The 13,878-nt window shown below is 41.9% G+C and overlaps 1 protein-coding gene across 1 annotated transcript in view; it reads left to right on the top strand.

Moving 5' to 3' along the window:
- Window positions 1-13,878, top strand: part of LOC132836950 (phytanoyl-CoA hydroxylase-interacting protein-like) — a 52,676-nt gene that overhangs the window by 35,865 nt on the left and 2,933 nt on the right. The window contains exon 3 of the mRNA XM_060856537.1: window positions 9,801-9,975. Within this exon, the coding sequence (XP_060712520.1) occupies window positions 9,801-9,975 (175 nt within the window). The remainder of the gene's footprint in view (window positions 1-9,800; window positions 9,976-13,878) is intronic.

The following is a 13,878-nucleotide window of genomic DNA, read 5'->3' as shown; positions in this document are numbered from 1 at the left end:
GAGTTTATTTCGGATAATACACAGAAGCTGATAGTGGAAGGCTTTAAATTGGAAAGCTTGGAACTGCTTCTTTGAATTCTGTGTAATTATCTTAAGTGAAAATAAACTCAGCTATTTGTGTTAACCTGAAGATAACAAACTGAGAGGAAGCATCTATCTAAATGGGCACAGCTCTCAGGCTGTTGGTAAAGTCTAATTAAATTCTGAGCTCTGATCATAACAGAACTGAATGACTTTTCTCATCCTCATCCATCTTATGATCTTGTGACAACTCTTCTGAGCTAAGTTAAACTTGATGCTTTCCCCTCGTCAGCAACAGTAAAAAGCAAACAGGAACTGTGCCTACTAATGAAACACAAGGTAACCAAAAGCAACATCCGAAAAGAATAAAGATATTGAATCTAGCTGACCCAGGTGGCTGCAGCAGGAACAGTTTATTGATGAGAAGGCAGCTAAAAGATTGCAACAACCATCTCTGACTGAAGCAATTCTGACTGAAAATTTATTTTCAAATATGACCAAAATAGCAGCTGTTACCAGAAAGGACTTCAGTGGGACATAATTATTTCCTTGGAAGTAAGAGAGAGAGAGAGAGCGAGAGGCATACACAAAGATTGAGACAGAAAGAAAGAGGCTAAGTGTCACAGAGCGAACAAAAAGAGAGAGACAGAGATACAGAAAGAGGGAATGACAGAAACAGAAACAGGGAGAGAGAGGGGGAGGAGGGGTGCAGAAAGACACAGACAAAATAAGGAAAAAAGAGATAAACAGAGTTAGAGACTGAGAGAAACAGACAGGCAATGACAATATAGAGACAAGGAGAGAGACACACACACAAATAAAGAGGCATAATGAGACAGGGAGAGAGAGAAAGAGAGGATAGAAATGGTGACAGCTGGACACAGCAAGTGAGGGAGTACAAACAATGCTGACACAAATGGCTCAAACACTCTCCATTTCTACTAAGTCCTTGTTGCAGCGAAGGCTGCCAGGGTGAGACTGGATGTCTTGCTTCAGATCTGGCTAGTTCTTGCTATGCTCACTCTTCCTCAGTACAATGACTCAGATACATAGTTAGGAGAGAGATTTATGAATGCACCCCCTTCTATCCACTTACATAATGACCTACTGTACTGACGGTGTGGACTCATGCTGGGTCAAGCTGTACAAGCCAGTACTGCCTTGCCATTCCTGGGAGGAGAGCAAGAACCATTCAGCAGAGACCTGCAGATGGGAGAGTGTAGCCAGGTGCTGTGAGCTTGGCGCATTTCCCGCATGTGTTATTAACACCTGAAGATTTTCGCTTCCCCACTGAGAGCCATATGGCTGACAGAGATGGAGAGAGGGGGCACAAACCAAGGTTCTGCTTCACATTGCAGCGAGTTGTAGCCGAGCCAGCCAAGGATGGAGAGCTGGCGAAGACTGAGTCGTACGACAGAGAGATATTGCTTGTTCCTCTCTCCTCCAGCTGAGGCTACACCTGCTGAATGTGAAAAAGGTTGTTTCACAATTTGAACAGGGCTCAGAGATTGCCGTCCCTCCGGCTCATTCGCTCTCACTTGTAGACAATATGTGTGGGCTAGAAAACAATTAATCACAGTTGATCAGAAGCTGCCCCCAGGGAACATTGCTGCTATTACACATTACTTATTGTAATGTTTTGGAATGAAAGCCATCAGCTCCTGTCTAATTGCACTGGCATTCTCCCACTTTGCAGCTCACTCAAACCCCCGCAATGGAACCATCATTTGCACTCTGGGGGCGTCTGACTGACACAGATTGATTTCTTACATAAGCAGCCACGATTCACGTGGGATGTTTTCTCTAACCAGCTTGACACAGGTGATGTGTCTGCAGTTCACTCCAAGGTATCTGTTATTCTATATATAAACAACCCGAAACCCTTAATTAATTTCCAGTCTGTAACTCACTCTCGGGTACCTGTTATTCTATAAATAAACATCCTGAAACCCTCAATTATCTTCTAGCCTGTAACTCACTCTCGGGTACCGGTTATTATATAGATAAACAACCTGAAACCCTCAATTAGATTCCAGTCTGTAACTCACTCTTGGGTATCTGTTATTATATAGATCAACAACCCAAAACCCTCAATTAATTTCCAGTCTGTAACTCACTCTCGGGTATCTGTTATTATATAGATCAACAACCCAAAACCCTCAAATAATTTCCAGTCTGTAACTCACTCTCGGGTACCTGTTATTCTATAAATAAACATCCTGAAACCCTCAATTATCTTCTAGTCTGTAACTCACTCTCGAGTACCTGTTATTATACAGATAAACAACCTGAAACCCTCAATTAGATTCCAGTCTGTAACTCACTCTTGGGTATCTGTTATTATATAGATCAACAACCCAAAACCCTCAATTAGATTCCAGTCTGTAACTCACTCTCGGGTATCTATTATTCTATGTATAAACATGCAGAAGCCCTCAATTAGTTTCCAGTCTGTAAATAACTCCCAAGTATTTGTTATTCTACATATAAACCACCCCAAAATCCTCAATTAGATCCCCATTTGTAACTCATTCCTGTGGATCTGTTATTCTATATAAAATCACATTTTAATGGAAGTCTAACTCACTCCCATTATCTGTTATTCCATAGAAAACCAGACTGAACTCCCCGATTAAATTTCAGTCCATATCTCATTCTCATACCTGGGTATCTACTCTTTAAAGAGAACATTGTGCATCTTGCACTTAGTTTCCAACTCTTTAGCTCAATTCCAGGTATCTGTTATTCTATATGTAAAACACACTGAAGCCTCAACTAGATTCCAGTCTGTAACTCAGGGAATCGATTATTCTATACATAAACCACAGTGAACCCTTTGATTTGAAATCAGTCTGTAGTTCACTGCCAGGTACTGATTATTTTAAGTATAAACCATCTCAAACTCCTCAATTCAGTTAAAGCCTTTAATCAACTATCTGATATCTGTTATTCTATGTATAAATCACCCTGAACCCCTCAATTAGATTCCAGTTGGTCCTTCAGTCTTGGGGGTCTGTTGATCTAAACATTAACAACCCTAACCCTCCATTAGATTCCAGTCTGTAACTCACTCTCAGGTACCTGTATTTCTATATAGGAACAACCCTAACCCTCCATTAGATTCCAGACTGTAACTCACTCTCAGGTACCTGTATTTCTATATATTAACAACCCCTAACCCTCCATTAGTTTCCAGTCTGTAACTCATTCCTGCCATTCTACATATAAACCAACCAGAACCCCTTGATTTGTTTCCAATGTGCAACTCGCTCCCTAGTATTGTTATTCTATATATAAACCAGCCTGAAGCCCGAGATTAGATCCCTGTCTGTAATTCACTCCCGTATGTGGGTCAAAGCACAGGCAAATGGAACTAATTAAGTTTGGGATTATGGTCGGTATGGATTGGTTGGACCAAAGGGACTGTTTCTGTGCTGTATAATTCTACGATTATTCAATATATTAACCACACTGAATCTTCAATTAGATTCCTGTCTGTTTCTCGCTGCTGGGTATCTGTTCTATATATACATTATCTCAACCCCTTAATTAGATCTAGGACTGTAATTCACACCTGGATTTGTATGCACTCACAACCCAAACACCTCAACTAGATTCTTGCTTGTTACTCATTTCCGGATTTCTGTTATTCGAGATATAAAGTCCCTTCCCTCCACCCCTAATTAGATAATCTCATTCCCATACCTGGTTATCTGTTATTGTACACAGAACACCATGAACCCCACCATTAGTATCCAACTCTGTAGCTCACTCCCAGGTATCTGTTATTCTATATATAAAGCACATCGAACCCTCAACTCACTGCCTGTTATTCAGTGAATAAACCACAGAACTCCACAATTTGAAACCAGTCTATAATTCAATGCTGCCTGTTATTCTCAATATAAACCACCTCAAACTCCTCAATTCAATTCCAGTCTGTACTTAACTTCTGGGTTTCTGTTCTTCTACATGTAAACTACCTCGACCCCTGAATTAGATTTCCTGTTTCTCACTTAGTCTGGTTGTCTATTATTCTATATATTAACAACCCGAACACTTCATTAAATTCCAGTCTATAATTCACTGCCATATAGGGCTCTGGCCCGAAACGTCGAATTTCCTGTCCCTTGGATGCTGCCTGACCTGCTGTGCTTTGACCAGCAAACATTTTCAGCTCATTCTCCATATAAACCAACCAGAAACCTTTGATTCCTTTCCCATCTGTAGCTCACTCCCAAGTATCTGTTATTCTGTACATAAACCAACCAGGACCCCTCAATTTGTTTGCAACCTGTAATTCGTTCCTGGGTTTCTGTTATTCTATATATAAACCATCTGAATCCCTCAATTTGAATCCAGTCTGCCAATTACTCCCAAATATCTGTTATTCTCTCTATAAACCACATTGTACCCTCAAATGGATTCTGGTCTACAACTCATTCCTGGCTACTGATACATGACAGTTTGCACGAACAGCAGTGTGCTGTTACACTGTACACATGCCCCTTGTGCTCCCCGTATTGGCTTATCACAGGCACCATTTCTTCTACTGATGCATTTAGTGCCTATATTTAAAAGCTGGATGCTTTGCATCTTTATAAAATCCTGACTTGTGAAAAATACTGAGGTCGCGAAGGATATCAAAGCCTTGTCATTTCTGATCGCTAATTTGTTTTATTTCTCCCCTCTCTTGCTTCAACCTACATTCCAATTTTACAAAAAAAGGGCTCCACAAGCATCTGTTGCCTTGGAAACCATCATACATAGCTGAATTCCTGGCAGAATCTAGCCTCAGATTATTACTGTATCTGATAGATATGAACAGAGGTAACAGTTCACAATTCCCTCACATTCAATGTCCTCACACTCAGGAGTATATGAATATTTGCTATCATCGCAATCACACAGGGTCTCTTTTCTGTGATGTTGGTGGAAGGATAAATTTGAGACAAAATACCTGCTTGACTTTGATTTAATGCAATGAGATTTTATATCTCCGCCCGAGAAGGCAGCCAGGGCTGCAGTTTGTATCAGACTGCAGCAATAACCTTGATATCCACACTCAGGTCCTGCACTGCGATTCAAGTGCACAGCCATGTGACTCAGAGGCAAGAGGTCTACCAACTGAGCCACAGCTGACACAATGAACGAGGCAGAAACGATGATTGTTGAATTCTTGATTTCCAAATTCATAATTCATGAGCATGTATTAAATTTACAGTGCACCTGCTTTATATGGATATCACAGTTTAAGAATTAGGAGCAAGATTAAGGCCATTTGGCTCCCCGAACCTGCTCCACGGTCACTAAGATCATGAATGGTCTGACTGTGGCCTCAATTTCACATTTCCAACTACCCTGTGAGACCTATTAACCTCTTAGTTAATCAAGAATCTATCTACCTCGGACTTTAAAGTATTCAATGTTCACGCTTTTACCATTCTCTGAGGAAGAGACTTCCCAATACGTACAATCTTCTGACAGAAAAGCATTTCTCCTCATCTCTGTTCTTGATTGGAGACAATCGCTACACCCTGCACCCCACACCCACCATTGATAAGCTGTCACTATCTCACATGGGAAAACATTGTCTCAGTTTCTTTCTTGTCAATTCCCCTCACGATCTTCCATGCTTAGTACAATTGCCTCTCATTTGCCCAGCTTGTCCAACCTTTAAAACAAACCATTTTGCGCCCCCATCCCCACAACCCCAACAACCTGGGGGCCAGTTAAATGAACCTTCTATGCATTGTTCCTGAGACCAAAGCTGTACATTCCCAATGCAGACACTGGACCCTGTACTATAGGTAGCAACACTTATAGAGTTATACAGATGTACAGCATGGAAACAGACCCTTCGGTCCAACCCGTCCATGCTGACCAGATATCCCAACCCAATCTAGTCTCACCTGCCAGCACCCGGCCCATCCCCCTCCAAACCCTTCCTATTCATATACCCATCCAAATGCCTTTCAAATGTTGCAATTGTACCAGCCTCCACCACTTCCTCTGGCAGCTCATTTCATACATGTACCACCCTCTGTGTGAAAACGTTGTCCCTTAGGTCCCTTTCATATCTTTGCCCTCTCACTCATTGAGACTCTATTCCCTTCACAATACATGCATTTGCCTTCTTAATCACTTGCTGCATCTCTATACAAACCTGTTTTGTGATTCATGTACCAAGATGTCCAGATTCCTGTGTTCTGTAGAATTCAGAGTTGCTGTCCACTCAAAGACCGTCCTTCCATTCTTTTTGCTGAAGTAGACAAATGTACATTGCAGTGTACTCTCCTCACAAAAATTTCCCCCGCTTGCTTAATTTATTTCCCTTTGTAGACTCTAAAACTACCTTGTCCGTCTGATGACCACTTGTCCTGAGGACAACAGCAAAGGCAAACTGAGAATATTGCTGCTTGTGACAAAACTGAATGAAGATGAATTGAAGGTGGAAGTCCATTAAAAATGCATGTCCAATGATTTCTTGGACTCAAACACTCACCAATGTCACACCTCACTGCATCTTCAGTGACAAAACCAAAGCAGAAAATGTTGGAATACCCAGGACTGCCAACATCTGCAAGGAGGAACAATATCAGGAACGATATTTGAAGGTTTTTAATTTTCAATCCTGTCAGTCCCATTCTACCCCTGAAGCTCTGATGGTTATTTTTGCCTCTCAATCACCTGTCCAAATTTCTTTTGAAATCATTCATCTCCTCTGCTTTCACCATTCTGGTAAGCAGTGAGTTCCAGTTCATTACCATCCAGTGTCTAAAACAATTCTGGCTCCCATTTGGCGTGTATTAATTGCCAAATAGTTTAAATCTCTCTTTCTTCACAATCAACCCAGTCCTTGTGCCATCAGCTAATGGGAACAGCTTTCCTTTGACTACTTTACCTAAGCCTGCCATAATCTTGTTCATCCCTATCAAAACTCCTTGACTCCTCAATCTCCTCTTCCTGAGTGGATCAACCCCAGCTTCTCGAACCTAACTTTGTTGCTAAAATTCCCCACCCCAGGAACCATTCTGGTCAATCTCCTTCCACACTCTCACATCCTTTCTTAAGTATGGTGACCGGAACTGGACTCGGTTCTCTAGTTCAAGCCTAACTAGAACTTTGTAAAGAATCAGCTACTCTACCTGTTTTTGTACACAATACTTATATTTATTCTAGGACTCTGCTTATTATGGCTTGGTGATGATTGGGCATTAGGCAGGAACTTGGGCCTGGCTTGTATTGGATGTGACTGGAGAAAGATCAAGTAGCAAAAATTTGAAACAGAGAGTGGAAACATACAATTAGTCCCTTTAATCTATTGTGGAATATGAGTTTAGCTGGCAAGGCCAATGTGCATTTCCACCCTTAAATGCCTTTGAACCGAGTGCTTTGCTCAGTCATTTCAGAGGACAGGTGAAGAATTAACTACATTGCAGTGGGTCTGTGAGTTACGTGTAGGCCAGACTGGGTATGGATGGCAGATTTCCTTCTTTGACAGGCTACAGTGAACCAGTCTGCATTGTAGTAAAGAATAAAGCTTACACCTAACCAGAAAACTGCAAAGGCGATGACATTATAACACTGTTCCCTGTGTTGATCATTGTTTTCCTGTGCAGACACCAAGCTGTTGGTTCAGATAGAGCCAGCACACCCGTCACAAGCAGTTGAGCGCTCATTTAACTGCAGTAATGAAGGCTGTGAAGAAGCCATTATCCTACAGAAAACGAAGTTCAGGCTGTAATGTAAGATACGCTCTGCTGAGCTTAATTGGAATTCAAAGTCTCTTGGCTGAGACACCTCCACATACTGAACTGATCATATAGTCCTTCACGGGTCAGTGACAGGCTCCCTGCTTCTTCGCCTGGACCTCATTAAGCAAAGCTATATCTGGTCGGTGCACTTAGTAGTGTCACGCACTGCAACAAGGCGAAATGGTTCCATGATTTGTCGAAATCACAAATGAAGAAGAACTTTGACCAAAAGGTTGGGGAGGTCAGGGGGACAGAGACGATTTTGAAAGATTGGATCATCACAATGTAAAATGTGATTCTGTATTTTACACATTGCAAATGAAGCCAAGGGAAAACCACTTGAATGTTCACGGCAGTTTCTTTTCCACAAACTTCAGCATCCGAAGTATTTTTAGAGGACAGCACTCCAGATTTTAATCAAAGCAAAGAACTGCAGTCACTGGAAATCTGCAGCAAAAACAAATTTCTGGAGAAACTCAGCAAGTTTGGAAGCATCTATGGAGAGAAAAGAGAATCCAGTGTCCCTCCTGTAAGAAAGATGTTATGAAACTTGAACCCTTTACAAGGATGTTGCCAGGGTTGGAGGGTTTGAGCTACAGGGAGAGGCTGAACAGGCTGGGGCTGTTTCCCCTGGAGCATCGGTAGCTGAGAGGTGACCTTATTAGAGGTTTATAAAATCATGACTATACACTGTATCCGTGCCCCTCAAGGACTTTTTCCCCATGGTAGGGGAGACCAAAATTAGAGGGTAGAGGTTTAGGATGAGAAGGGAAAGATTTAAAAGGGACCCGAGGGGCAACGTTTTCACGCAGAGGGTGGTGCGTGTCATGAATGAGCTGCCAGAGGAAGTGGTGGAGGCTGGTCTAATTACATATAAAAGGCATCTGGATGAGTATATGAAAGGGAAGGGTTCAGAAGGATTTGGGTCAAATCCTGGCAAATGGGATGAGATTAGGTTAGGATATCTGGTCAGGCTGAAGGATCTGTTTCTCCACTATACAACTCTATGACTGTGAGTCCAGTGACCCTTCTTCAGTAGCAATAGTAACTCAGACTATTCACTCATTCCTTTCCCCTGTTCCCTGTCTTCAGCACGTACATCACCTTTTCCTAACTATTGTTCTGAAGAAGGGTCGCTGGACTCGAAATGTTAACACTGCTTTCTCTCTAAAGATGCTGTCAGACCCATTGAGTTTCTCCAGCAATTTCTCTTTTTGTCCCTAATTTTAAACACCTTATGGTGTGATGAAGTGCTTCTTGACAATGCCACCCGAAAACTCTAGATCCAATTTTCAGTTTATTTTCCCCTTTGTTCTGGGCTTACCTCATTAAAAGATATAGCACAACTTGAAAACTAATTTGTCATTTCAACCCCCTTGATAAGATTACCCTGCAACCCTCTCTCTGTGTACAATTACCATTCCCAGACAGCACACTGGCAACTGGGGACCTCTATGTTGATCCATGTTTACATCCAGCAAAGTACAGCAATGGTTTACTGTTGTCTTTTGAAATCAGGAATGTCTCTGTGTGCCTGCCACTGAAACATGTTGATCCTCAACCTGCCTGGCTGCACTATCAATGCAGCATCCTTGGCTCTTAAGTCCATGGGTGGGAGCCAAACTCCGGGCTTCTGTTGGCCCATATCCCAGTGTAGCTATCCACTGTGCCACTTGGACTGCTTTCACTCTCGTCTCCCACTTTAAACATTTTCCTTCTCAATCTTCTCCGCCAACAGCCTGAAACATTTTGCCCTCCCGGCACTGATAACATTATGGTGAACAGGCAATATATCTCCTCCGGTTACAAGATATTCTGCAAAGGGGAGATGTCCTATACCCCACACAGGGTTGATCAAAGAAGCTGAACAAGCAAGAGTTGCAACCATTTGTACTCCAGCTGTCTAGGTATTCAGGCCAAAATCGCACCACTCATTAGGTCCTGCATGTATAGACATGGATTCTTCCAGTATGCAGGGGCACTAAATCAGCGAAGGTTATTCTGATGTTCTTGGTTATTCAGGATGTCCCTACCAAACTGGTGGCCAAAGCTGTGGCACTACCGATGACAGTGCGAGGACATTGGTTCCTGAGCCCCCGCACAGAGTACAGCGTCGCGGTCCAGGTTGCCATCAAGCAGAGCGACGGAGAATACCTTGTGTCTGACTGGAGTGAGGTTGTGGAGTTCTGCACTGGAGGTGAGCACATGAAATCAGACACCAACCGGTTTCCTTACAGAGTTTCATTTATTATTTAATGGGATTTGGGTGACAACAGCAAGTGCAGCTTTAGTTGCCTGCTCTTGGCATTGAACTTGGCATATACTGTAAACATTAATAATTACTTTCAGTAAATATTAACACTCCCCACTGATGTAACCAGTGAAAATTAATGGTGAGTGATATTCTGTAAATGTTAACACTACTCCTGAAGTCCTTGGAATATTAACACTGAGTTACATTCTGAAAATATTAAAACTATCCCCTGAAATATTCTGTGAGTAATATTCTGTAAGTATCAGTACTTTTCCCTGAAATATACTATGAATATGTGCAGAGCATTATTTTGTAAATATTAATGCTAGCTAATATTTTGTAATTATTAACATTTCCCCTGAAATATCTTGTGAATGTTAAGGGTTATATTCTGTAAACATTAACCCTCCTCCCAAAATACCCAATGAACATTAAAACTGAGTTATGTTTTGTAAATATTAGCCCGCTCCCAAACTCTTGAATGGTGTGTTGCCTCCCTGTTGCCAGAGTTAGGGATGTTTTAGAGTGGCAACAGCCAGCACACGTTGGTACTAACAACATGGGAAGATAAAGAAATGAGGTCCTGTAACAGAAATTAAACAGGAAGATTACCAAAGTTGTAATCTCCAGATTACTTCCACAGCCATGCGCTGCTGAGTACAGGTATGAGAAGATATTTCTAAATTGGGGGAAGGCTAAAGGGATGGTGTCAGAGGAAGGGCTTTAGATTTTTGCATCACTAAGACAGTTTCCGATGTACATGGCACCTGGCCAAGCTGTGTGGGTTGCACTTGTACAGGAATAGACCAATATCGTTGATGAGGAGGTTATAAAGTAATTTGGCGGGGGAATAGGGCACAGAGTAGATGTAAAGTCAGGAGCAAAGTCCTATCAGATAAATAAGGAATGCTGGGACAGTTCAGCTGCTGGAGAATACATTGGTAGGATAAGGCTCAATTATATAAATTCGTTTGGATGTAGGTTTGCTCGCTGAACTGGAAGGTTCATTTTCAGACGTTTCATTACCCTACTAGGTAACACCTTCAGTGGGCCTCAGGCAAAGCAATGTTGAAAATTCCTGCTTACCATTTATATGTTTGGGTTTCTTTGAGTTGGTGATGTCATTCCCTGTAGTGATGTTATTTCCTGTGATGAAGTCACTTCCTGTTCCTTTTCTCAGGGGATAGTAGATGGGGTCCAACACGATGTGTTTGTTGAGAGAGTTCTGGTTGGAATGCCATTTCTGGGAATACTTTTGCGTGGCATTCCAACCGGAACTCTCTCAACAAACACATAGAATTAGACCCCATCTACCACACCACCACCCCCCCCCCCGCCCCGAGAAAAGGAACAGGAAGTGACTTCGCCACAGGAAATAACATCACCAACCCAAAAAAACCCAAACATATAAATAGTAAGCAGGAATTTTCAGCATTGCTTTGCCGGAGGCCCACTGAAGATGTTACCGAGTCGGGTAATGAAATGTCTGGAAATGAACCTTTCAGCTCAGCGAGCAAACCTACATCCAAAACCTCAACCTGAGCTACAAATCTTCTCAAAGCTCGCTAAGTATAAATTCTTATGCAAGCAGCCTGACTGATAAAGAGGATAAACTTAGTTCATCGATCAGGACATGGGAATATGATATTGTTGCAATCACTGAGACGTGGTTGAAGGCAGGGCAGGACTGTCAGTTTAACATTCAGGCCTGCTCGATTTGGGGATATAAGAGAGCTGGGGGCATTGCATTGTTGATAAAGGGGATGATCACTGCAGTGATGAAGGAGGATGCCTTATAAAGCCTTTCAAATTAGGCCATCTGAGTAGAGTTTAGAAAGACAAAAAAAAAGTTGACCTCTTTACTGGATTATACTTCAGGCCTCCCAATAGTCAGAATGTGATAGAAGAGCAGATAAGCAGGCAAATCACAAAGAGGTGTGAGAGAAATAGGGTTATTTTAGTCAGGATTTCAACTTGGTTAATAGTAAATGGAGTTGCCTTAGTGTAAAAGGCTTCGACGTGGTAGAATTTTTTCAGAGGATCCAAAAAAGTTTTTTGTGCCAGGACATAGATAGTCCAATTGGAGATGGGACAGAGCTGGACATAACCTAAGGGAATGAAGCTGATCAAGTGGTTTAAGTGTCAGTGGGTGAACAGTTTGGGGATAGTGACCATAACTCTTCAAATGACATCAAAGTCATTATGGAAAGGGATAAGGATAGTGCAGAAGTTAAGTGTCTAAATTGGGGGAAGGCCAATTTCAATATCAATAGACAAGATCTGGAAGTATAAATTGGGTGCAGCTACTTAAAGGTAAGACTACAATTGAAAAGTGGGAGTCTTTTAAAATAGTATACTGAGAGTTTCGGGCCAGCATGTTCCTCTAAGAGTAAAGGGCAAGGAAAGCAGGTCCAGGGAACCCCGAATGTCAAGGGACAACAAGAGTTTGATAAGGAAAAGAAGGAAGCACATGTTCAGTTCAGAATATTAAAAATAGGGAGGCCCTTCAGCAGTATTGGGTGTGTAAGGAAATGCTTTAAAAAGTTAGGAGGACAAAGAGGGGCCATGAAATATCTTTTGCAGATGGGATTAAAGAAAACCCCAAGGTATTTTATAAGTATACTGAAAGCAAGTGGATTACCTGGGTAAAAGTGGAGCCTTTGAGAGATCAAAGGGACAATCTTAAGGTGAGTTCTTAAATTAATATTTCACATCTGTATTCACAAAGGAGAAAGATTTTTTTGGTTGGAGATTTCAGTTGGGATGGTGAAGTTCTAGAGCATGTTAAGATTAATAAGGAGAAGAAGTTAGATGTGTTAGCGGACGCAGGGGTGCATAAATTCCTAGTCCAATGATGAGATGTATCTCAGATTATAATGGGAGGCAAGGGAGGTCACAGCTGAGATATTTAATACTTTCCTGGCCAGAGGTGAAGTGCTAAATGACTACAGGATAGCGAATGTGGTTCCTTTGTTTAAGAAGGGCAGGAGGAACAGGTCAGGTAATTACAGATCTGTTAGCCTGATGTCAGTGGTAGGAAAATTATTTGAAAACATTCTGAGGGAATGGATGAATCAATGAAAAGGCAGGGATTGATCAAGGATAGTCAGCACAGACTTGAAGATCCTGTTTAATTTGAATTTTTTTGAAAAGGTGGCAACATATATTGATGAGGGAAGTATAATTGATGTGGTTCAATCAGGCCATTGCCAAAATCTCACATGGAAGGCTGGTCCAAATGGTAAGAGCCTGTGGGATCCAAAGCAAGTTGGCAAACTGGATCCAAAACTGACTTACAAATAAAAGGCAAAAGGTGATGGTGGAGGGTTCTTTTTTGTGATTTTGTGACAAGCAATGTATCACAGGGATCAGTGCTGGGACCCTTGCTATTTGTTATGTACATTAATAGCTGGGTTGTGAACGCAGAAAGTAGAATTAGTAAGTCTGCAGATACAGAAAAAGTTGGTGGTGTTTTTGACAGTGAGGATGGTCTCAGGTTGCAGTCTGATATCGATCAGCTGGTAAATTGGGCAGAGTAATGCAGATGGAATTTAATCCTGATAGGTACAAGGTGATGTATTTTTGGAGATCCAATAATAGAAGGATATGCAGACTGAGTAGTAGACCCCTAGGGAATGCAGAGGAACAAAGGGCCCTTGGCGCACAGGTTCACAGATCCCTGAAGGTGTCAGCACAGGTAGATAGGCTGGTGAAGAAGACTTGCCTTAATTAGCTAAGACATAGAATATCGGAGCAAGGTATCCTTGTGACAACCTTACAAAACATTGGTCCGGCCATAGATGAAATACTGTGCGTACAGTTCTGGTCACCACACTATTGGAAGGA

The sequence above is a fragment of the Hemiscyllium ocellatum genome, chromosome 48, assembly GCF_020745735.1.
Source record: "Hemiscyllium ocellatum isolate sHemOce1 chromosome 48, sHemOce1.pat.X.cur, whole genome shotgun sequence".
Taxonomy (NCBI): Eukaryota; Metazoa; Chordata; class Chondrichthyes; order Orectolobiformes; family Hemiscylliidae; genus Hemiscyllium; species Hemiscyllium ocellatum.
This window is presented reverse-complemented; position numbering and strand designations above follow the sequence as displayed.